At 40.5% G+C, this 25,472-nt stretch overlaps 1 protein-coding gene across 2 annotated transcripts; it reads right to left on the bottom strand.

The window, feature by feature from the left end:
* Nucleotides 1-443: 443 nt before the first annotated feature.
* Nucleotides 444-24,348, bottom strand: CUL4B (cullin 4B). Of its 2 annotated transcripts, none has more exons than XM_088151747.1 (21): nt 23,983-24,348; nt 22,600-22,961; nt 19,803-19,918; nt 15,553-15,656; nt 15,137-15,206; nt 14,374-14,447; nt 13,711-13,873; nt 13,528-13,617; nt 13,264-13,346; nt 12,633-12,700; nt 11,220-11,338; nt 10,521-10,713; nt 9,777-9,881; nt 9,455-9,565; nt 8,375-8,460; nt 7,923-8,030; nt 6,699-6,812; nt 5,718-5,823; nt 5,440-5,612; nt 4,245-4,397; nt 444-3,445 (listed from the first exon to the last, which is right to left on the bottom strand). In XM_088151747.1, exons 2-21 carry the CDS (start codon nt 22,814-22,816, stop codon nt 3,350-3,352), a joined length of 2,349 nt encoding a protein of 782 aa, XP_088007873.1. In that variant the 5' UTR covers nt 22,817-22,961; nt 23,983-24,348; the 3' UTR covers nt 444-3,349. The 2 variants fall into 2 exon arrangements, with proteins under 2 accessions (XP_088007873.1, XP_088007872.1); XM_088151746.1 differs by having other exon boundaries at nt 22,600-23,148; nt 23,983-24,192.
* Nucleotides 24,349-25,472: the final 1,124 nt, after the last annotated feature.

Below are 25,472 nucleotides of genomic sequence, written 5' to 3'. Positions count from 1 at the left end.
AACACAAGCACTTTCCATACCACACATGGCCAAAGGAAGAGTTTAGCAACACAAAACTGTTTATTATTTATTAAATGACACAAAATACCTAGATAACAGACTCACTCTTTTTAAAGGACATGTATTTACATTATTTACCAAAGAGACTCTCTGTACCCATCCACTTACTTATGAAGCATTTGAAATTGTTCGGGTTTGGTATTTTGTTTGCATTGAAGGAATTAATGCTGACATGTCCTGTTTGCAGACCTGTGTAAATAGAACACTTCTATGCAATAAACAAGCACAATCTTAAATAGCCTACTGAAGTGGCTTCTTAAAAGAAACAGGGTTATTTTTCCCCTCCCACTGCTGTCTGTTCCCTCCCTCCCCCCAATTCCAAAGGTATTCTTTCCAAAGAATGTGTTTATACAAAAAGTATATTACATTTTTGAATGCTGCTGTACTCTTATAGTTTTAAATGGTGGGGGGGGGGGAGGAGATGCTCTTTCGAATATATGAAGTCACTAAAAGTAAAAGTGGTATTTTCCAATCCACAAAACAAAAAAAAAAATCATTATGTTTTGAAGAGAAAGGGAAGGACAAATGCTGTGTTTTGGAGAAATTGAGACAGGAACACACATTATACACATAGAAATAGGGGCATTCATGGACAGATAAAAATGAGCATCTGAAAGATCAATAAAGGTAAAACCACAGCTAAAGTAATCTTAACAATTGTCTATTTTTTAAATTAACTATATGTATTTTGGCACCTTTGTGTATACTATAGAACAAATAATTTTTACAACACCTTTGCCATTAGTTTTGAAACAATGTGGTCACTTCAATTTAAATCAGCAAAGAAAGGAAAAAATCATTTTGTTGGGTATAAAGTTTTTGTTAAAAAACCCTCAAACTAAAATATTTATCAGCAGAAATTCTGATTTCATAGAAAGGAGGCTGCTATAAACTGCATGCAACAGGAAAAGATTTAAAAACATATGGCCAGACAAGCTGTGGGTCTCTGTTTCAGCCCACCGGGGGGAGGGGGGGAAGGGAAGGTATTTTTATATACATATCTATTATAAATATTTTTATGGCTCAATAAAGCAGGCACATGATGCCAGCAGAAAGAAAAGCTGCTGGCCAATATGGCTGGAAAATAGTTATTCTCATTGTTCAGCATCACTCAGGGGAAAATGGGGAAAGGAGTTGGTGGTTTGGCTTACTCTGAATATTTTCTCTCCCTTACAGAGGCTCTGTTTAAGGTTTGTTCAGGGAGGGGAAAAAAGTAAGAGTCACTGCAAGGATGGAAAAAAGATTAAAATAAAAACCACCTCCTCGGATGGCTGACCGTCTCCCTGAGTTCCTAGACTCAGATGCATCGGCAAGATTGCTTGCTTGCTAATCTGCACAAAGGATAGAAGCGTGTACTTAAGTGTCTTATGCTGGAAATTCTCCTCTCCTCTCCTAGATGAGCAGATTAGGGAGGCCATGGATGGCTAAATGTTTCCACTGGAGGTTTGTGCCAAGTAGGGAGGAGAAGGCTTAAAGTCTGCAGAGATTTTCAATCCAGAGACTTTCCTGGGTGGGGTTACTCATGGAAAACCATGCCAGTTCAGCTCTGATGGGCCAGAGTTACGATCAGCACTGATTCAGTTGTTCGGAGAGAAGATGAACACTGAAAACAAAGTTTTTCAAGCATTTGCGGGGGGGGGGGAGAGGACTTTGGATGCAATGCACACACGCGATAACAATACACGATCTTCTGGCGGATAGCAAATTCAGCCCACAGATTTGGCGTAATCAATTAAAAGCAATGAATGCAGATTGGTGAGAGGCTGCCATGATTCAAAAGCAGCATCGAGCAGAGGCTCTTAATATCTTCCTGCTGTTCGCTTAGAATCATGTATACCTGAAGAAGACCACTGCAGACTTCCTCAAGGGGCACACTCTGGAAGAGCTGGATCTGCAGCTCTTAGAATTCCCTGCTAGCTGACTGGGCAGTTCTGGGACTTACAGCCCCATTGTAATGGGAAGATACCAGGTGGGGAAAGGGGACCATTATGTTGGGGACCATGTTAAGCAAATCCAACCCTCTCTAGGAATGGCCCTTTTTCTTTTCCAGAATCCAGCATGGCTTAATGAACAGAGAGCAGTAGCATCATTTAGGCCAGTGTTTCTCAAACTTGGCGACTTTCAGATGGGTGGACTTCAACTCCCAGAATTCCCCAGCCAGCATGGCTGGCTGGGGAATTCTGGGAGTTGAAGTCCACCCATCTGAAAGTCGCCAAGTTTGAGAAACACTGATTAGGCTACGACTCTCCTCCTGGCTCTGGCTATATGGGTGGGAGTTGATGGGGGCACAGGGGTGCAGGTTCTTCTCTGCCATCAAGTAATGCTATGATCCAACAAGAGTGCCTTTTTATAAATACCTGTTCAATTCTTGGTCTAATAACAAAGCATTTACGATTCGGGAGAAGTATAAAACCTCTCATTTTGTGTGGAGAGGGAAGGAAAAACCATCCAGAGCAGCAATCCCATTACGGCCTTACATTCAGTCGCTTAAGAGTTTCCTTCCCTGAAAAATGAGCTTCTTAAAATTCCCCCCTCCCCCCAAAATTAATGAATTGTTTTATTTTTAAAAGTACTTACATTTGAGGATGTAGGAAGTAAGCAGCATCAGCAGCCTAATTCCCTTAAGCTTTTCACAGTAATATTTGCAGCACAAATCCAAGCACTTTAGGTACGTTTTCTCAAACTTAGAGAAGGTACTTTTCTTTCTAACACCTACAGAACAATTTATTATGTTTAGGAACATGAGACTGGCTTTTGTGATTTTGAAGACCGCCAATCCACACAAGGCTTTGTGGCCCAATAAACAAACCCAATAATTTTAGATAGTAGTTAGAAATTTGCATGCAGTTTAAGCATTTTTTAAAACGCTGTAACTTGGGCTTTTGTTTTTTAATAAAAAGGCTACACGTTTTATTTTTCCTTTTTCTTTCAAAATGGGATGAGGGCTATCTACTAAAGAGAGACTGTCCCTTTCGCCTGAAGGAAAGGATGGAATTACAGAGACCAGATACTTCCTTACAATTTTCTGCAGTTCATACCAGATATCATGCAAAGAGTTCAACAGCATTCTTCGTAAAAATGTAAATACTACTCTTTAAATGGGCATGTAAAAGCCACTGAAAAAGACCACTCGACTATATTTCTCCCCCCGCCCACAATCCCATTATGTTGCTTTCATTCAGTCATTGGTAGTAGAAAAAGGTTAATTTAATGGGATCAACAGGCTCGTTTATCCATCAGTAACCAAGAACATCAGTGTGCAGAAAAGGAAAAAAGGCTCATTGTGTGTTTATGCAATGTAGTTGTACTGATTGGGGTTCTCCTTGTCTCTTTCCATGTAGTCTCTGTCAATTAACGATTCTATTCTCTTCTTAAGGTCAGCAGGCTGAAAAGCAATACAGAAAGTCAGAAACAATGGCTGCATAAGGAAAAAACAGATCGAAAAGAATTAACGAAATACATTTCATTTAAAAAGATACATTATACATCGGTATATTAATTTTATCTGATTCTTTTTGTACGTCTGGACTTGCAAACCAAAGTGTATTCATATTTTTGATGACTATAAAATGTGGACACGTATTTATATCTTCCTATGTAAAGAACTACTTTTGACTTCTTTAAGTAGAAAGGTATTTTCCTGAGAAAAGCCTCTACTGCTCTAAATGAAGCAAATTATTTAGCTATGCTGGATGTTAAAGTAATAAATGGTTTTGTTTTTGAGAAAGTATTACAAGAAGCAAAGGACGGTTGTATTTGCACAGAATTCTGGCTTATTAGTGAGTTAGCATGCTGGTGCTTGCCAATCTAACCAGTCTGGCTAGATCTTCTTGTTAATGGTCACAGCTAACAGTCAGACAGCTCCATTTGTGGTAGCTGCATGAATGCAACATAAACTCTGGTTTGTTCCTCTCAAGAGAAGCCAAAGCTGGAAACAACAATTTGTCCTTGGCTTCAAAATCTTTCCTGTCTTGAGAACAGCAACTCAAAGTCCCTAGCTTGAATGAAAACACAGATCATTTTTGTTTCATCCATTTCTAAAGAGAAGCCAGCGGGCATAATGGGAGCAACGTGTAACATGATTATGTTTGTTTGCTGATTAACCAAAATGATGAGGAGTTCTATCTTAAACATATCCACTACTTAAGAATGAAGCCTGGACATATAAAATAAAAGTACTCTACCTTTACTGGGAATTTCAGCTGGTTGTATACTTCAGAGACAAGCAGATTGTGGGTAAGTGTCTTGCGCATCTTCATGATTCTCACTATTGCCGCATCAATTTGGTACTGGCGATCCTGAAAGACCCTCTCTGTAGTGCTTGCTTGTTCTTCTACCTGCAGGAGGAAGCAACCACACCACCTTTGCCTTCTAAGAGTGAACACGAGGTTAATTCAGCCTTTCCCAGCCTGGCGCCAGGAGGTGTAGTTTAAAAGTCTCAGAAGGTGTCAGGGTAGGAAAGACTGAATTAATTGAAATTAGTATTTAATTTATGTTTGGAATTGTAAAGTGTCAGTGTTTGGGTTTTACTGGGTACCTATTTCCTCTGATGAAGAAACCGCCTCCAAACCCCATTCAGATGAGCCATCTGTATGTATCTTATTAATGAATTATGCAGTGTATATGCTGCTCCATTTCTGACAAAGTAAAGCAGTTTGTGTAGTGAGGAGAAAAGCCTTCTGTACGTATACAATTTTAGCTCTGGATCCCCAAATGCCTCTTCCCAGACAGATCTTGTTTTTGACCATTTATTAAGGCAAGATAAATCATCTCTGGATGTTGCTTCTACTGAGCATGATACAATGCACAGTGGTTCTGGGGTCCTATTGAGACTCCATCGGCACTTTTAGAAAATAAAGATGATGGCTGGCTGTATGTTGCATGTTCACTTGCTCAGAAACCAAGTCAAAAGACAAAGGTATAATAAGTGGTAGAAACCATCTTGGGGGGCTAGGAATGGCAGCCAGAGGGGGTAAGGCTCATCTGCTTGCTCTCTGACGGAGGGCTTTGTTGACTGGCCGTTTCTACCATCACAGCCATTTTGTGAAAGCATTCACAACCTGCTGTCAGAATCCCCCATTGTTTATGACAGTGTTGTCCAAACTTGGCCAGTTTAAGATGAGTGGACTTCAACTCCCAGAATTCCCCAGCCAGCCATGCTGGCTGGGGAATTCTGGGAGTTGAAGTCCACTCATATTAAACTGGCCAAGTTTGGACAACACTGGTTTAAGAGATTGCTTACGCTTCCTACAAACAGAAAGCTGGAGCTGACAATTAGAAAACTACACTGATGGGGCTGCTGCGATATTGCCACGGATTAGGGTGCTAGACTGGTGCCCAGGATGTTTATGAAGGTAACCGGAAAGGAAAACAAATTACCGTTTCTTTCATCTGGATCTGATTGATTTTTATCCGGAAGAGTTTATGCCTGAAGTCATCATTGCAAGTGAATTTGTCTCCATCTTCCACGTCTTTGCCTTTGGGGCTTTTGGCCAGCACTCGGGCCTTGCCGCAGGCTAATGACTGGAGGGTCCGTCTTAGCTCTCCATCCTCTGCAACAGAGAGACACAAACACACGCAAAGGGAAGGAGACACATCCACACTTCAGCATTTGAATTGTGCGTACTCAGACGTTTCAAGCAGCAACCAATACTGACCTATTCCAGTAGCTTGTTTTATTTCTTCTAAACTGAATTCTTCACCTTCGTTAAACATAAGTAGCACTAAAGTCTGGAACAGAGATACCTGCAGCTCTTTCTTGCCCTGCCGGAAAGAAAGACAAATTGAACAAAGAGTACGGGGGTGCCCCTTGTGACTTGAAGTCCTGGCTTTAAAGATATCTATGTCTGCACGAGCAGGAGCCAGAAGGCTGGCAGAAATCACATCCATAATTATTGCCAAGTTATTACACTAAAGATCTGATGCTCTAGGTCAGTGTTTCTCAACCTTGTCAACTTTAAGATGTGTGGACTTCAACTCCCAGAATTCCCCAGCCAGCATGTGGATTTCATGCTGGACATAAATGGTTAATTCTGCCCTCTCCGTGATAGGGGTCATGCTATCCAACCAACCATCACTGAGCATGAAGTCAACTGCCTCCCCATTACTTGGAACTGTAGTCCACACATCTGGAAGGCACTTAGGTCAGAGGTTGGGTTGAAGCAACAGCGGAGGCTTTCTGGTGCAATTGCATATATTATCAGGACAAACATTTAAATTCCCATTCTTGAAACAATATGTACTTAGCCCTTTTCAACCAACCCATGGAGAGTTTCTTTCAGGAATCTGTGCTTACAGCCAATAAAGAAAAGCAGGTTGATTGCTTTCCAAGTACATTTAAGTTACAAGTGGTCCTAACTGGCATTTGAATTTCATTGATTTTTACTGAGTGGGGAAAATTTTCCCTTCTGTGTTAATGAAAGGGTGTTCCATTAAAGGCTGCAAAAGGTATCAGGGCAGAGTTGACCAATAAATATGAACAGAAATGAAACAGAGCAAGTAAAGTTCAAGGGAGCTGAACACACTTCAGGGGTCAGAAAACATTCTCAAGTAAGGTTTGCTTAAGCAACTCTGACACATCTTTCAAATCTATAAAATGATTTCCATGTATGAAAAAAATGCCCCAAAGCAAATGTTACCTCTTTGAATTCAGCTTTCAATACACAGTGTCCTAATGTGGATTGCCACTGAAGTTTCCTGCCACTGTGTTTTCCCAGATAAAAAGTCTTAAATATCTCCTGCAGCTTCACCATCTAAACAGAATGGAAATACAAACTTTAAAGATAAACTTATTACCAATTTCTTAATTTTTTCCCCTTCTCTACTTTCTTCACTTTTGACTCAAACCGAACCAATAACTGCATTTTTTTATCTGAGTACCTAATTAGCTAAATCATTCCCGTACTGGCATTTTATAACAATACCAATTAGATTGACGTGGTCACCTTCAGTTCAGGATTGCAGGTTTCACCTGAGTGAAAAAGGGGAGCTACAACCAAGCTGATTTCTGCAATGTAAGATTCCCTTGCTCTTCTGTTACTCTCTTGTTTCAAAAAGTAATTTAAGAAGGTTGGACTGGCCAGCGATGTCTGCCCCGCAAGCGGATGGGCATAATTGGTATTATGCTTTAGATTAAAAAAAGAGAACGAGGAGAAGCTTTCCCCTTCATGGATCACTGCCTTGTCGTGGTGAAGGGGCTTGCGTAACTCAGTGAAGCCATGACCTATACTGTGCATGAAACTGATATATATATATATATATATATATATATATATATATATGATATATATATGATATATATATGATATATATATGAAATATGAGCATGAAACTGAGCAAACTCCGGGAGGGAGTGAAGGACAGGAAGGCCTGGCGCGATACGGTTCATGGGGTCACGAAGAGTCGGACATGACTTAACGACTGAACAACAACAAAAGGAGAAGCTTCAGTTCTCTTCACATTTTGTGGGCTGATTTTGTAGTCTCAACAAGCTATGCAATTCGGTAGCTTTAATCAGGGAGAAGACAACGTCCTGGACCAGTTAGTGTTGCTTGAGCAGTACTGCACAAACCAGGGAAATTCTGTCCACAGGTGCCCTTTGGACAAATCACATTTTAAACCTGAAATGTCGGCTTCAGATTCTGGCTTATTAAAAGTGAACCAGGAGATCACAATTCAGACACCAAGGAAATAAACTGTTGACAGAAGTTCCCTAGTTTTTTCACAAACTCCAAATATTTCTTGAAGTTTCTAATGATTAAGTGAATATATTTTAATTATTAACTAAGGCATTACTATCCTTATCTGATCCTTGAACAACTATGGAATTCTTTCATTTCAAAATGATCATGCAGTTGTCTTACCTCTGATGGCAGGTGGACCTCCATAGGCACATACGTAGGCCAGTAACCCATAGTCAAGATATTCACGGTGAGTTCAATGTTACCAGGTACATTCTGATTTTGCATATACTACAAGCAGAATCAAAGACATAAAGAATGACTATTCAGAACCAGAAATACATTTGTGTTATTTTCTCCAAACCACCTAGAAAGGAATTCTTTGGATTTTCCTCACTTCATTCTCACAGCAGTTCTAAGGGTACCTGGGAAACTGGCAAGGTCACCCAGAGAGTTACATAATGAATCAGTGACCCAGCTCTTTTATCCATGACTGCCCCATAGTAACTCCATAGCAAAATATGCTGGGTATTACGAAAGAATGAAGACTCATAAGAGAAGAGAAAGAAAGAGCTGTAGAGAGGAGATACTTGCAAAAGGGAGACACACAGTGATGACAGACTTTGTTCCCTTACTTGCTTAAATTGTATCATAATATCTTTAGAGAGCTCCATGTCTTTAAACATTCCTTCAAGTTTGCTGGTGAAAGCAGCACCACATTCTGTAAGAGAGTAGTTATATTAAAAGCACCATTAAAAAGCATTTCGTCCTTGACCCCTGACATCCTGCTTAATGACATGCTTTCAAGTGTCCTTGGGCAACCTGATACCTTCAGTGTTCTGCTTTGGAACTAATGAAGATTATGGTGGTGCTGTTCGCATAATTCTGATGGCACTTACATTATGGTGGACCCAATTGCAAGAGTTTATACCTATCAGATCAGCTTCAGAAGAGTAGCTGGGTGTTGCATGCACCCTGTTAGCATCCTAAAACAGAGTTGGGCAAGCTGTCTACCGGTGGCTTCAGATGGTTTGAGCATCCTTTAACATTATGGTTGCAAGTCAGTGGCAGAGTTTCCTCTATTCTGAGGCAGAAAACATTCAAAAACTGTAGGGTAACCCCTAAAATGCAACTATAAACAACGAAGCTCCCAAGGGGGGAACAAACAACACAGAAGAGGCTCTGCCCCTTTTGCATAATTGTTCCTGCCCAGCCTGATCCTCACACCAGGCGCTAAAAGGTTTCCTGTCCTTGTTTTACAAGACTGAGATATTTATTGCATTACGAGGTACGGTGGGCAAAGGCTGTAAATAGATTTATGAACAGAACGCAATACATTCGTAGGCATTTCACCCGTTCCATGTGTAGGTTACAGGCTAGGAAAACTAATGGCACAGGAACCTGATTTAAGGCTCTACAACAGTTCCAGAAGGCTCAGTCTAAGATGTAATGTGGAATGATTAGCATGCCCTGACTGGGATTCCCAGCCCAATTGATCAGACATGAATCCCACAGAAAAGAAAACAGAGTTTATGATTCCCTAGTCCCATTTTGCAAGCAGAAATGCTTCATCAGTTTTGCTTCTTACCCGGGGTTTAACTTTATATCAGAAAAGACTGCATGTCAAAATGGGTAAACTGGGACTTCCTCAGTTACAAGTGGCATCCACAGACAGGCGCTCACAACATTTGTAGAAGGTGCATAAAAAACCTTACCATGTTTGAGTTTTGACAGCATGGATTTTTCAGCATCTACAGATGCACTTTTGCCTACTAATAGTCGCTTTGCTAGATCTTTTTTGTAAAAGGCCTCAAAGACATCTTTTCCTGTAGAAAACAGAGGGTGGGTTTTGACTCATGGTCTGAAGCTACCATCTCTTAGAACTCCGGGCATCGGCAACTTGTTGGTTTTGGCTCTTTTTCTGGGCATCACCATGGAAAGCCAATTTGCATTCCCCCCAATCCAATTTGCTCTGAGAAATGCAGAAGGGTGGGCTTAACTGGGGCTGATTAACGTAAAGAAATGTCCAGCTCTTACCATAGATGAATCTAAATATGATCATTATTTTATCCAGCATTTTTTCAAGCTCCTCATCAGTAGCTTCTTTGTTGCCTGCACGAAGTTTTGAGTCCACATATTTAGCTGGGGAGGAAGGAGGAAAAAAACAAAAACAATGGTGCAAATTTGAATGTTGGATCCAAACATTTATTCTAGATCAGAGGTAGGGAACCTGATCTTGGCCAAGGAACAGTCTTTTGTTCATCTAACTGACAATCATTTACCCTGATTAACACTAACTCTCTTAGGCTTAGGTTTTTTGGGGGGGGGGGGCAGGGAATGCAACCTGCAGCCTGAAATAACTTTCTTTCCTGCTCCTGAAGTTCTCTCCAACTCTAACTACTGAACAGCATCAGTTTCCTGGCAGTTTGGGTGGAAACATATGAAAACTGCAGTGCTCAAAACGTTTTGATTGACTAAACATCACCTCCAATTTCTTCTTCTCCCCGAAACCAGAGCAAACTGGTCTCCACTTTTGCACACGACACACCCCTGCCCATTTCAAATCACTTCAGTGCTCACAAAAGCCTTTGCCTTCCCCCACAAATGTTGAGTGAAACCCCTTATTTGGGCACAATTTTTTATGTCATGTTTTAAAGAAAAAGGTATCAAGATGCAGAATACTGAAGCTGGGGCATTCCCTACCCTGAACACACCCTTAGGGATTTTAAGCTACAATCCATTTTATCATCCTAATTGGGAACTCCTGAAGGAATGCCGTACCTATGAGTTCAGCTGGTTTATTGGGTCTTTTGTTGATGAACGTTTCAAAAGCTTCTTTCATGGCATTGACAAACTTCTCATTTTTCAAAAAACAGATGTCGATGATGTGATCTACTTTATCCTTAAAATCTAGCAGCTCTTGGACCATGGTTTTGTCTTTTTCTGGATTAATGACAATGGTGCTACCAAATGCCTAAAGGAACACCAAAAACATTAAATGATATTACTCCTAATATAATCAATAACAGCTTGAAAAAAACCCCCACCAAGGATTCAAAGGAAATTAGAAAGAAAACAAAGTAACAATACCCATTTCTATTTGGATGCTAGCATCATCATGTTGTTTAGAGAACTATTTTGTACTGGGTAGAAACACTTTCAAAATACAACAAGATTTTCTGAAATATAAGCAAGGAAATTGCGAGGAAAACCCAATTGATTCAACGAAGATGAAAGTTTCCCACTCAAGTTTCAAATTCCTTGGAGGAATGCGTACAAGCTAGATTATTTCAAAAGACCAACAAACTCCTTAATTCCATGATTTATGCATGTCTGTGTCTGTGTGAGATACAAAATATATATGCAAGAGGCATCTTTTGCTTTGACCTCTAAATTTATTACCATGCAAGTATTTTTCTTTATTTTAACAGATTTAAAATTTATTCCTGCAATTTAAGCAAGTTAGCCAGGCACAAATACCTTTATGTATTCAATCCACTGCTGCAAGAGAGCCTGCACGCCATTTTTGACCCTACTGAACAACTGATAGAGTAGTGACAAATCCTGAATTCGATTTTCATCCAGCAGATGGTTTAAACCTGCAAAATTAAGATAACATGATTCTAAGTTAATGCAGGCTGATTGAGACAAAACATTTCAAGCTTAAGTTTGAATCCTGAGAACAAGAAATCATTTGTTCCAAAGCCATTTTGGAATCAAAACATTTGTCAATTAAAACACTGAATTATGCACTATGAAAATTCCAGAGACATTAAAAAAAAAAGTGATTGCAGTTATGGTTCAGTCAGCCATTAAAATAGGATAAAATGGACAAAATAATATTGTGAGGGGGAAAGAACTATTTATGCCTCCAGGAGTTTCTCGGAGGAAGCATATTTAAAGAATAATATTTAAACAAAATATTAACATTGCACAGTCGGATGGAGCATATTCAAGGTTTTTAATATTCTACAATGTTAAGAAGGATTTTTTTTTTAAAAACACCCACTTTATTGTCAACATTTCTGAATTTCCTCAGGAGTTCCACTGGCAGAGCTCCCATCTGTAATAATGAGTGTGATTCCACCAAGAGCTGGCTAGAGGCTGTCTGATAAACCTACTTTAGTAGTTCTTTAGGAAAGGGCCACGCTTAACTTTTGGGTCTGGGGAAAAGCAGGGGACAGGGTGATGGCAAAACGTGGGTAGGGCCATGTCATTGCAGGAGACGGATCAGGATTTTCCATATTTTCTTAAAGTTTGGGACAATTATGAGAGGTTTTTTTTTAATCTGTTGAATCTATTTTAGGATTTAGAATACCATTGTTGTATGCTTCCCACCTCCCACTTATTTTCAGCAGCTGCATTCCAGAGAGGATCTGGGGCTGCCAATAAAGGTCCTGAGGGTAATCCCCGCCTTGGAGAAGCAGCCTTCCCTGTGACGCAATCTTTTGTTTTATGGAGCACAAAACAAAGTTTAAAAGGGAAAAGTAACGTGCCTGTCACCTGCAAGCTTTCCGCATTTTATCTGCCCTGGTAAGATACATCATTAAGGCTTGGCAAACATTGTGCTTTAAAACAGCAGTGCTGGCAGTTAACTCTGATCCACCCGCACTGTCCTCTTGAACCACTGCATCCATGTTTCCCTCGGCTATTCTTAGCATGAGTCTGTGTGGCAAAATACAACCGACAGCATTCCTGTGGTTCCTTTCTTCCCATAAGGAGAATGTGACCTGTGGGTCCCCTCCAGAGTACACTGTCATGGGATGCGGAACCAAAGGGGAGGGGCTTGACAAAAAAAATCAGCACCTGATTGGGCCATTTCCATTCAGCTTAGGGAACTGAAAGCCCTGAAGAAGCAGTAAACAAAGATTTCTATAAAGATAGATGGATTACCTTTCTGTAGAATGGCTGTTAAATGTTCACCTAGCAACTGTTTTTCTACAGTGGCAATTAGTGGTTTCCTACAGGAAAAAGCGTTTAGAATTACAATCCTTTTGCTCACTCTTTAACCATTTAAATTATTAATCTAATCTGAACACCAGGAATTGTCACAGTTTATGCATCAACATTCTCCAACAACATTACTGTGGTCTACCCTATTTTTTTTTTAAAAAGCTATTTTGTGTTCTCTTTCTCGCCTTTTATGTAGGCAGAAAATGACCTAAAACAAACAGCCGCTGAATGGATATGCCATTATTAGCTTTCTTTAGGCTCAGAAAGTGATCTGTTGATTCCTTACAACTAAATTGACAACAAAAAGTCAATTTCACACACGTCTCCAGTTAGAAGGTATACAAAGGACCCCTTGGTTATTAAGACCATTGATATAAAGGGTGCTCTAGTGTGGGGAAGAGAAGCAAAACAAACAGGGTTCTGCCTCCAGGAACTTAGAGATTCCAGAGGGAAAGCCAAGGAGAGGCAAGAACAACGCACATAATCCCACACTAGCAAAAAGCAATGGCTGAAGTAGAAACTCACTCCTGCCAGGTTTAGCAAAGCAGGTCAAGAGAGGCCAAACACTTACTGAGTGCTTTGATCCAGGTAAGTTATAATCCTGTCTGCCTCTTCCTCCAAGCGTTTATTGACATGATGGAGATATTCTGGAACCTGGAAGATTGGATAAGTTATGGAGAAAGTCATAAAATTAAAGTAATGGAGGTTTCTTTGTTGGGGTGGGTAAGCAGGCAATATTTCTGACTGTTGCAATAACTGGAGATGTGGAAGGACATCTGCTCATAAAAGTGGAATTAGAATGGCTCACGGTGCTTCAGAGTTATTAATAAAATACCTCTCTTTCTTGCATAAGCCTCTGTCCTTCTGCAGCATATAGACGATTTGTTTCTTCCAAGAATCTATGCTCAAAAGAATCTTGATAAATCTGAAGGGAACAGAAGTGAATTATTTCCTTCAGAATGCTCTAACAGCTCAGTCTTATTAATTTTTAGACAAATTTACCACAATGGACTCTTACTTGTAAATCTGAAAGCATGCTTAGAAGGCTGCGGAGCAGACTCCTGTCAATAGCCTCTCCATTTCTTTCTCTCTCGATCAAGAGAAGAATTCCATCAATGGTTTTGTTCTGGACTTTCTGATCGCTAATTATATGAGTCCTAAACAATTCGAGCCCCATATCCCTGAAAAGGGAGGAAGAAAAAACATAAACATGGAGTTGGTTGTTGTGTTCACTCACTTCAGTGAGGTATGGTTTGGTATATCAATCAACAATTGGTTGGGTTTGCACAATGTGCTGATTTACAAATTGTGGCTTATAACCACAAAGGTTTGTCACATAGACAAGCCAGTAAGCCAACCCAGCCATGACAGGTTAGACCCATGTGTCATTCTATTCACCATGCTGCTCTCACATTCATTGTGACAATATTTCCGAAGAGCTTGCTATTTACTTTAACTAGCTTTCAAGTACCACCAAAAATCCTATATTTTAATGAAAATCTGGGCAGAGGGAAAATACATATAGGAAAGAGAACACATTTTCTAGTTTTGTTACACAGGTTCTCTATTCACTGTGAACTTGCCATCGCTTGATCAGGATAGAAGGGAAGAAAAACCACTAATCAATAGCTCGGCAAAGCATTCGGAAGTGTGAAATCAATATTACTTTTTTGACCCTCACCAAATTGATGGCAGCATTGAATTTTGAAGAACATAGGTTCGATCCAGGAACAAAAAGATACTTCTAATCATTATCTGTAAGAAAAAAAAATTCTGGATCATCACATGTTGACAGATTTAAGTTCTATATTTATTGTATGAATATAATGTAAGACCATTCACCTGCCTTAATCTAGATATATTAATTTGGAAGGGAAGGTCACCGATTTAAGGGAACTTACTTAGATACATGCTTCTTGACTGCCACTGTGGAAAGTCAAACATTTCACAAAGAATTTAGAGACCATTCTCGTTCTTATAACCTTTATGGTCAATGGCACAGATCTTTTTAATGGCCCCACAGATAAAAATGTTCTAGGTGGGTGAAAGGTATTCTCCCATTTCCTGCTACCAGAAGAATACTTCCAGAAGCTCCCTGCTATAGGCTAACTTTCAACAGAAAGAAAGGATACAGTGGGGGAAAACCTGAATCCAATTCTTCTATTTCCCATAATGTGACCCCCCAAAATTGTTCCTAAATACAAATTACTGGAATCCTTTTTTGCCATGGTTAGCAATACAAAAAGACTAGGTAAACTGTCCATGAGTGGGAAGTACTTCCACTGGCATGAATGCCCAATTCTCTTCCTTTGGGGAGCCATCTAACCCCCCTCGTGGGGTCTCAGATTGATCTTTCCTCTCTAGAGAAAGTTTTCAAATGCTGCAGATGATACCCATCTTGGAATCCAAGCTTATATAACATTTAGAAAGCAAAGAACACTTACCATTTGTCTGCAATGGTCTTGCCAACATTTGTCTATTTTCTTGAGGAAAAGAACACTGTCCAACGAATCCATGAGGAAGCAGTTAAGAATATTTTAAAAAACAGTTGATGCTACATCAATACCCACTTAGTGGAAGTTTACCTATTAGCTTAATATCCTGCTCCCAAATGTTTAAATGTGAGTATCCACATACACATGGCAAGTTACAGTAAGAATGTGCTATATTCAGTTTAATGATTAAATGGATTAGTTGGCAGGTAACATAAACTTCTCTCCTGCTGAAATATTTAAGGGACTTTATCGTTGCCAAAAGAATCCATAAATGCCAAATTTCTTAATCCACAAGAATTGCTAAAATGGTTAACAAGGCTCCAAAATGCTTTCTAGTTATATGAAATATTTATTAAAAAGGATATTCTCTGAACTGATGAATCTGTGCTTTGATATGGTCTTCACAAATCTGCCTTAATTGCTTGTACAAATTTGCAGAAATTTTGTAGGAGCAAAGATTTTCGACAGCCTAAAAAAAAAGGAAGAGAAAATTCAAGAATCCTTCTCCAAACCATTTTCTGGACACTGTACTGCACAGCAAAATGTCTCACTTAAATGATATATCACTCTCTTCCTTATTTTGCCTGACGTATTAGCAGTGGAAAATGCAATTTCTATTTGCTATGTCATGCATATGAGTGGTATAAAAGCCAACATAGAGTAAATCTTATGAGCACAGGCTTCTTAAAGCACTGCATATTTAAAAAGGACCCTGTGTTATTTGACTTCAAGAGGAATGTGGTTCCAATAGGTTTTCCAATATGCTCAGTCTTTTACCATAAATGTTTTACAAATGAGACACTCAGAAAGCATCCAGGTTTGCTCTTTAGCCACATGTAGGGTTCAAATCACTTGCAAACTGCTTGATACAGTCAGCAAAGCTCTATATCCTCTACTGAATGTGGCTGATGTTGGTTCACTGAACTCAGATATCAAGGTTTAGAACAGACAGCCCTTGAAATGGACTTTCTACTGTCTTAGACACAGAGCACTAACATCAAGAACAAAGAAAGAGAAAGGAAATAAGGATCTAGACCTACAATAACACTATTTCAGACCAAAAATTCTACTACTTTATGGATACCTCCATAATAGGATCTGCTACAAAGATCTCAATTTTGCTTGTAATGGCTTCTTTGAGGTTAGGTAATTGTCCCTTATTTCTGAAGCCCAAGCCTCAGACAGTAATTATTATTAGGCAGCAATAATAAGCTAGGGGTGTATTGTTCTCTGACAGGAGCAAGTTCAAATATTCAGGCCTTTCTTTCATTTTTTGAAGTTTGGAGAGTTTCAAAGGCCAAAATAATGCCTTAAATCTTGTGGATACTTAAGGTACTAATTATCCCCTTAACAATTTGAATTTTATTATTGTCATAATTTGTAATATGATGGCCATGCTGACGGACTGAATTGTAACATTTAAAGCTGAAAGAGTATTCAACTCACTGTTGTCCAGGTGTTTTTAACTAAACTTCTCATTACCCTTAACCACTGTCCGTGTTGTTAATATAAGATACCTAGATTGCTGTCTTGGAGATACCAAATACCACCCTCAAATGATACAAAGGCTAAGGGTGCGAAATTGATTGGGATCATATTATTCTACTTTATGATGATACTATGAACTCATTTCTCCTGTGAAAGCAGCAGGCCCACTGATGGGGAGAGAGAGAGAGGGAGAGAGAGGGAGGGAGGGAGGGAGGGATATACATACGTACGTACATACATACATACATACATATATATATAAACAGTACTTTAAATGGACATGAATAAGCTCCAGTAGGTGTTATACTAAGGGAGAATGAAGAGGTTCAACACTCAGAAGAGATTTATTTATTTATTTTACCAGCAGAGGAAGCAATGAGTCAAGAAACTTATGGGTTGTCAGAACAGGTGTGCAGAAATACTTTGACATATGTTAGAGAAAAAAACCTCCATGGCTTAGATAATGGTGCTTAAAAAGCATAGTTAGAAGTAGAACCATTTACCAGTTCTGCTGGTCTTAAGGAGAACTGTTTTATTTAGTGTTCAGTTACCAGCAATGATATGACTATTTTTAACTCAAGGTATTAAAAATAGATCCAGACAAATCATGTTGACAGAAAATGCAGCTGCTTTGCTTTCAAAATATAGCTCTGAATACATACTAAATTAGGGGGTCTGCTAAGGCCTTGACAGAATTCCATATATGTGTGTGTGCGTAACCATGCACTCATACACACACACAGAACCTGAAAACTGTGATAGAGCAAATATAGTTTACTCCATTTCCCTCAAACACATTAAGCTACATTGATTAGACAAAATGCTAAAAGATTGTTTTAATAATTAATATACTTTACTGATAAACTGAATACCTCCCTTAATATGACTAGTGGCTCAAGAGCTACCCCAGACATTAAATGGCTTGTCAAAGGCTGAGCTTTTGGTGGGTATGTGCAGGGCCTTCTGTAAAGAGGATTCAGCTATGAAAGAGGTGCCGTAAATATTTGCAAGGTTTAAGGCCCCCATTTTAACCCATAACCCACAAACAGGTCCAATTTTGGTTCCACGTACTCTGGGGATTGCTGTGAGGTTTACAAAATGGACGCTAATGGGCCACACTTTTTGCATCTAGATCACAACACTGTGAACACAAGATTCATACCATTTCATTTTAAATGACAAGACTAATGTTCTTATAAAATTTCACTTTTAGTCCTTACTATTCAATTTAAAAAAACCCAATGCAATGCAATCTGTTTTTAATAGTCATGTTTTATTAAAAAAATCAGATTTGTCTGGCCTAAGAAAATAATACATCTATTTAATGTAAACAGTAGTTTTAAAGATCCAAAATCCCACACAGTTACATAAAGACCCTGGCGGGTTGTGAATGCACTGTTAATGTACTGCCAAAGAAATTTTCAATGCCAAAAATCCACACTTGATACCCTTGGAAGGTAAAACTAAAAGGGAAGATAGTATTTCTAAACAGAACAAAATTGAGGGCAGTATACAGAAGCATACATAATCAGATTACGAAGTCTTAAGCAAAGTCTTAGTGGGTTTTTGAAGTATGTTAAACTGACTGAGAAAAGATTCTTCAGGAGTAACATCAACAAGGCTTTCCATAAACCCACCAAATGTCACTGATTTACCAAGTCTTCAGTTACAATGCTACATATAATTCTAAATTTAACTAGCAGATCTAAACTAAAGTCATCTAACTAGAGGCAGCATTTTCTTCATTGGCCATGTTATATAATTAAGGCAATGGAATGAAGAAAATAAAAAGAATAATACTAGTTCAGAATTTTGAACTAGTTACATTCAATAAAATCAACACGTGGAAAAAAGACCTGATACTTAAACCATGAACAAGAGAGAATGAACCTATTAAATATCCATGAAATGTCCCTATAAGTAAATACGTAGGCAGTTTAGGTTGTTTTTAAAATAGAGGGTTACCATAATTTTTCAGGCAGTAACATCTTTATTTCTGTGAACATTAAATATTATGATAGGAAACAAGGTAAATATCAACTCCTTAATATTTTTAAACTGTATTTAAAATGTTTATATCTGAAAGCAGCACTTTTTATAGTAAAATTGGTCTTTGATTTTTTTTTTTGGTCTTGCTCCTTAACAAAGCTAGTAAGATACCAGATGTGTATTGAGGGCAGAGCTTGAAATTCTTTAACATTGTTCTCTGATTTTCAAATAAGTAGTTAAAAGGGCTTAATTTTGCTAGGGAAACATCCCTGTTGAAGGCTGTACTGTGTACGCTCTTTCTTGCCTTTTTTCCAATGAAAGAGATGCATGTGCTTGACTTGTTCAGAACTAGTTGATAATGGAACATTAATGTTATTTATATTAAGAAAATACAAGTATATGAGGTATTGTAGAATTGTGGATCATCTGACACTTCTGCACGTATCAGGAATATCTGTATGAGGGGAAAAATCTAGAAGCAGGGGAGTTTTTCCTCTCACTTGATCTTCCTGACCTGCCACTCTGAGATAATTACTATAAAGGAATATTTATTTATTAAAATTTCACATCAACCAATTTTCTGCAACTCTGGGTGGTTCACAGATAAAAACAGATAGAATAAAAGAATACCATGATAAAAACAAAGAACAAAAGATAGCACAAACTGGAAAATAACCAAAGCAAACCAGTATTACCCAGAAGGGGGCTTCAATCATTCTCACCAAAGGGCAAACAGCTGGGTTCAGTTTCTCAACATAATAATTTCAGGAAACTAGGATCCTCATACAAAACTGAGCAAGGACAGCCTTTATTTCCCAATCCATCAAGGCAATTGTGGGCCAGGCCAGCACTTCATCCCTAAAAGCTGGCATACAGACACCCAAACAGGGGACATTTCACAAAAAGAACATGATACTGTACAATTTCTACAGTGATAAAGCATGAAGATCAGCTCATAATTAATTCTGAATATGTTCTTGTTAATTTGCTCAAAGACTATCTGTCTAATCTGAGATTGCACCTCACCTAGTGATTATGGGACCTCAGCCACATCCTAGAAAGGGGGCAAAATTCTTGGAAGGGTTTCAAGTACACAGAGGTCTACTCATGGACTGAAAGTACATACACCAATGCTTACCTGGTAAAGCTCTTCTAAGTTGTATTTAATTGAAGTACTGTTCTGAATAGCTTCCACAGCTTCTTTCAGTTTTTGCCAGGTTTCATCTGTATAATTTTCAGGCAGTTTGGGTTTATCTGGAAGAAGAGAGAAGTAATTCCTTACAGCAAACATATCATTTAAAAAATCACAAAAATTGATTTGGTGTATCAGTTGAAAAGCCTACTCTAGTGCTTTCCAACAGCAACTCCAGGAATTTCTTTTGGACAACCTCATAAACCAGAAAGAATGTTTTTTTTTATACTTAGAGACAAAAAAGCAAACCCGCTAAAAGTGATTTAGAATACTAGTTTCTGCTTTGTAAGCAGGATAGGTATTCGTTCTTTCAGACTGTGATTTCTACTGCAGAGACTGGCTAGTAAAAACTTAAGACATAAACATTTACTCTTAAAAAGCACTTCTTAAAGTATAGCAGTTATATTGGGATTAACAAAGGCCACAGAACCAATTAGGTTTCAAGATCCAAGGTTACTTGCCCATTCAATCTGACAGCTTGTAAATTTAATGGTTAACCTTAGAATTCCTGACTGCTTTTGGTTACTGATTATTCCTTTACATTAAAATTTGAAAAGCATACGAATGAATGCTTTTCTTTAATCTGCTTTATCGATAACTGCCCTTGGGGAAAGCTCAAATGCTTCAAACCAATGAACAAGTCAATACTGTAATCTGTTTCTTAGCAAGGATGCACCAGTAATAGTATTTTATATAAGTACAGCATTCTGATCTTCAAGGTTTTTTTTAATGCAACACTGAAGATGGATGCTATCTACTTGGAGATTTCTTTCTTATGTCTTGCCACAATATCTTGGATAAATTTCAGAATGCCTTCTTAAGTACTTAATCTGTTCAGCATTAAAATCACAAGTTCTTCTTGATTGTTACTCAGCATCATTTTAAAATATAACAGAGAAAATCAACTAGGGATAGCTGATTATCCTGTTTTTCAATAGCAGATTGTACATGATGTCTAATTTTCATTTAGTTTACATAAGCCAAAAAGAAACAAGCAAGAAGTAAATTGTTTTTCACATACAACTGATCTATCTTATGAATTGAATTATATACTAAAATTATCCTTACCAAGTGAAAGCAAGGAAATGTACAAATTGTTTACAAAAGGAGTAAATTGCTCTACATAGCTCAATGTTAAAGTGGTGACCACTTTTAAATAAAAATCATTATATTTCTTACACTAAAATTACAAAAATAAGGCATGGCAGAGTAATTTTTTAACAGACAGAAGTTGTTTAACAGAGACAGCCAGTACATTATATGATGCTTTTATTACCTGAAACAGAATTACAAAATAAACACAGCTTTAATTCTTCTTAGAACCAAGAACTATACAGGCAGGAGGTAATATAACGTATGAGAAACTTATTTAAAATGTCTGTTTATTCCGCATAATGTACAACATAGTATCTTTTGATTAAGAAAAGCATGTTTAAATCTGTCTTAGAGATATGAGCATGGATTACTCCTAGATTATGTATAGTGTCAAGTACCCTAACTCTTTGCTCTTTGACTACATTGCTAGCTGAATCCAACTACCAAAGAACCCAAAGGTGTTTATTTGCCTCAACCCCATTCAGAGGATCAGAATATCCACCTGTGATTTCATTCCATTATTTGAACATTCTGCCAGGATAATTTAGCCCCAGTTCAGGACAAACACCAAATCCTCCCCACCCCCATTCAATTCTGGCAGATTTTTCAGTTCATCTGGGGCAAGTTGCTGCTGAGGGCCATTTAAAGAGTCCTCTTTCTTTCTCTGATATGAACTGGAGGTCACCAGTTTGGATGACCTCTAGTTCATATTAAATCTGTAGCAATAACTAGTATAGAGCCAGTTTGGTGCAGTGGTTAAGGCATCTGGCTAGAAACTGGGAGACCATGAGTTCTAGTCCTGCCTTAGGCATGAAGCCAGCTGGGTGATCTTGGGCCAGTCACTCTCTCTCAGCCCTAGGAAGGAGGCAATGACAAACTACTTCTGAAATCTTGCCAAGAAAACTACAGTGACTTGTCCAGGCAGTTGCCATGAGTCAAAAACAGACTCAAAGGCACATAATAATAATAATAATAATAATAACAACGACGACAACTAGTATAATAGTCCTGTGGGAAAGCAAACTGATTGTAGAAAAACACAGTAAGTAGTCTCTCATTTTTGTACTACTCTGCTCTAATACAAACTAGAACTCCACTGCACAGATTCTCATATCTGAGTTGGACAACTCAGATATGAGACAATATTCATTTGCCTTTCATAATTGTTCTCAAAACATTTGGGAAGTGTCCACCTAAGTAAGCAAAGTAGTTTCTTCAAGTTGCCATTAATATCTGTATATATTTAAAAATATATCCTTCTGTCTCTTTTAAAAATTCAAGATTTTGCCATATGTTCCAACTGCAGGAAAAGAATAGAAATCCTATCAAGGTTATACAAATGAAGGGAGACTAGTTCCAACCTCAATGGTTCCCACTGACTACTATCCAACAGAAGGGTTAGAATACAGGTGAGAAAGAATCCTGTCCACTGCCCCAAACAACAACTAGCTTCAAACCTCTGAATATGCCTTCCTCCCATATAAGAAAGCTAGCTCCTTCTGCATGCAGGTAGAACACCTGCCACCCTTGGGGATAAAGCTGTAGAGGGATGAATCCTGTGGCAGGGGCTAGTGTGAAAATGTGCCTTACCCTGCAGTTTCCCTTCAGATATAGATGCAAGAGATTACGAATGACAGCAGCAGGTTACCTTTAAAGTTCTTGATCACTAACTTCTTGGCTGACCCAGGTTTACTGTTTGCAAAACTGGAGACAGTGGAGGAGGCAGCTTTGGTCAGGCCATTTGCGTGGTGTCCCACAGCTACTGAGGAGATTAAGAGGCTTTTGTTTTTGAGCTGCTGGTGCTGCTGCTGCTGAGAAGATGCAGCCGGTGATGACGAGGATGAAGAGGAAGACTCTTCAGCCATCTTCACATCAAGTCCAATAAAATCCAAGGAGTCCTCAAAACGCAGCTTCTTCTGCAGGTGATGGTTGGAAGAAGCAACCCCTGAGGAGGAACAGGAGGCAGTGGAGGCGGTGATAATGAGAGCAGGCAAGGACGAACTGCTGTTTCTAGAAAGAAGGGACGAACAGGAGGAGATGGAGTCAACTTCTTCTCTCTCACTACTGTTGCTATTACTATTTAGCTTTCTCTTCTTGGTGGAGGAGGAAGAGGAGGAGCTGCTGCTGCTACCATCCGTGGCAGGTCTGACCTCCTGAGCTGCTGCTGCTGCTGCTGGGGGGTTGGGGGAAGAGAAACCTGTGGGAAACATGAACACCACAGAGGTGAGCAGGCTGAAGGGCATCAAATCCTCCTGGTGTGACAGACACGCAGAGAGGGGCGGGCGCAGAGCTGGTCACGGAAGGTCGCTGCCTCGTGGTCGGGGTCCAAAGAGACAGACGATGCCTCCTTCCCCGCCGGTTCCACCTTCCTCCCCGTCTTCCCTCTCGCGAGGGGGAGGGAAGCGCTTATCCGGCTCCCCTTCGCCTTTCGGGTGAGTTTCCCTCTCGCGCTCGGTTAGGGACCCCCGGCGGTCCCAACGGGGCGGGTCCCTCTTCCCTACCCCGCCCCCGACTCTGGGAGGCCTCGCTCGGCAGCTCTGCCCCTTCCTCAGCGAGCAGAGGGGCGAAAGGGTCCTCTCGGTCTCTCTCGCCCTAGGGCCGCCCCCTTCTCTCTCTCGCCCGGTCTCGGGGAGAAGGGGGTCGAGCTCCCTTCTTCCGCTCTCGCTGGCTTGCCCCCCGCCTCTTTCACGGCCCGGAGAGGGAAAGGAGGGCAGCCGGGCGAGGACCGCAGCTTGTTATTGTCAATACTGGAACGGAGAAAGCAGGGGGCCTAAAGATGGCGGCACATCCGGCCGCTCGGCATGCCGGGAGGCCGTCCGTCCGGAAGCGCCGCTAGGAGGCTCGGAAAAGACGCCGCGTCGCCGCTCGCCGCCACGCTCGGGCGGGGAGGTCGGCAAGAAGCCACGGAGGCGCGGGGGACAGGGGGCCGGCCCGCCGCTCCTTCCCTTTCCCACCCGCCTCCCAGCCCAGGCTCCATCCCCCGCCTCACCCCGCTCCCTGGCACCCACTTCCCCTCTGCCCTCTGCCCTACCGGAAGTGATTGTGTCGCCGGGCGGCTGGTGGAGCTGCGGGTCCCTCGAGCGCCCAGCCATGGTGCCGCGCTCGCGGGCCGACGAGCTGGCTTTGCGTCGCGGCGACGGCCCCTCGGAGCGCGCTTTGCGCCGAGGGGAGGCGGGGCGGCACCGAAGCCTCGCCGGCTCTCGTAGCGGCGCTTCGGCCTCCTTTCGCTCGGCGCAGTCCAGATGGCGGGAGGAGGGGGCCTAACCCCTTGGGACTGAGCCCCGTCGGCTTCCTTAGGTGGGGGCCTCCCACGTGATGAAGAGCGGAAGCGGGGAGAGCGGGCGGGCGAGCGAAGGCGACCCGCTTCTTCCTCCTCCTCTCCAGCGTGGTGGAAGAGGCGGGCCCGCCCCCCTTTTCTTCCTAGCCGGGAAGGGACTGAGGAAACGGGGAGGGGAAGGCTTTGGTCCCCGCCCTCCGCCTCCGGGCTCTCGTCGGTTGCCTGTCGGGGTCGCGCGCGCCTCTCTCCTCCCTTCTCCCGGGGGCGCCGCCGGCGGAGCGGGAAACCGGCCGCCTGGTCCCGGCTCGTTGTGCGTTTCGGAAGAGAGAAGGAAGCGGCGGCGGTCAGCCTCGCAAGGGCGTCCGTTGGCCGTGTGTGTGTGTGTGTGTGTGAATGTGAGAGAGATCGGTGGCCGGACCGAGGGGCTGCTGAAACTCCCCATTTCCAGCTCGCCGAAACTGAACGGCAGCCCTTTCGGTAAAAAGATCTGCGAAAGCCGCTCCAGCGAATTCCGTTTTGGGAGAACAGCCAGAGAAAGCGAAAGTGACGGGCCTTTTGATGCCGATAGTAATCGGGAAGGACGATAATTCCCAATTTACGCCTTGCGCGGTGTTTAAAATCCACACTGGCGCGCCCGTGGATTCTTTTTTCTTTTAAAGTGCAGTTTAATATTAGCCCCTGATCTTTAGGGTTCTAGAAGCGTTGCCTTTTTGACTACTCTTTGATCTGTTTTTATGTGGAAATAAGATGGTTTCAGTTTTCACAAACTCAGATCAGTTTCAAGATAGACTTTTTGTTCTTCAGTCTTTTAACAAGGTAAATGTTTTAACCTGCCTTTTCTTGATGTTCTGTGTGCTTACTAGAGCAGAAATGGAGGGTATAAATTAAAAAGTGCCCATTCTTCAAATTATTCTATGTACTGAAGTTTTGATTTACTCAGTTTTCAGCATGTGAAAGTATGGTCTGGAAGGTAGTGTATATATACTGTCAATAAATAAAAACTACATTTTGTCTTTGGAGTCTGTCCTGTCTACTAATTTTGCTAATCCTTCATCTAATTGACTGGAATGAATTTCTTCGTCATGTGATGTTCTTTATGTATATATTTTTTCTTAATTAAGGGATATGTATTCTTCTGATTTCAGTTTTCTTTAATTTTTTTTCTAATTATATTTTTATTCTTTTAAATATACCAGCTAGTCTAATTTCATCTGTGTTGGTTTTGAAGTTTCTAGGACTTGTGT

This window comes from Python bivittatus, unplaced genomic scaffold, assembly GCF_059951505.1.
Source record: "Python bivittatus isolate LINGU-HERP-01145 unplaced genomic scaffold, Pbiv_v1 ctg000670_np1212, whole genome shotgun sequence".
In the NCBI taxonomy this organism is placed as follows: Eukaryota; Metazoa; Chordata; class Lepidosauria; order Squamata; family Pythonidae; genus Python; species Python bivittatus.
Note: the sequence above shows the minus strand (reverse complement) of the source record. Positions and strands in the feature narration are given on the sequence as shown.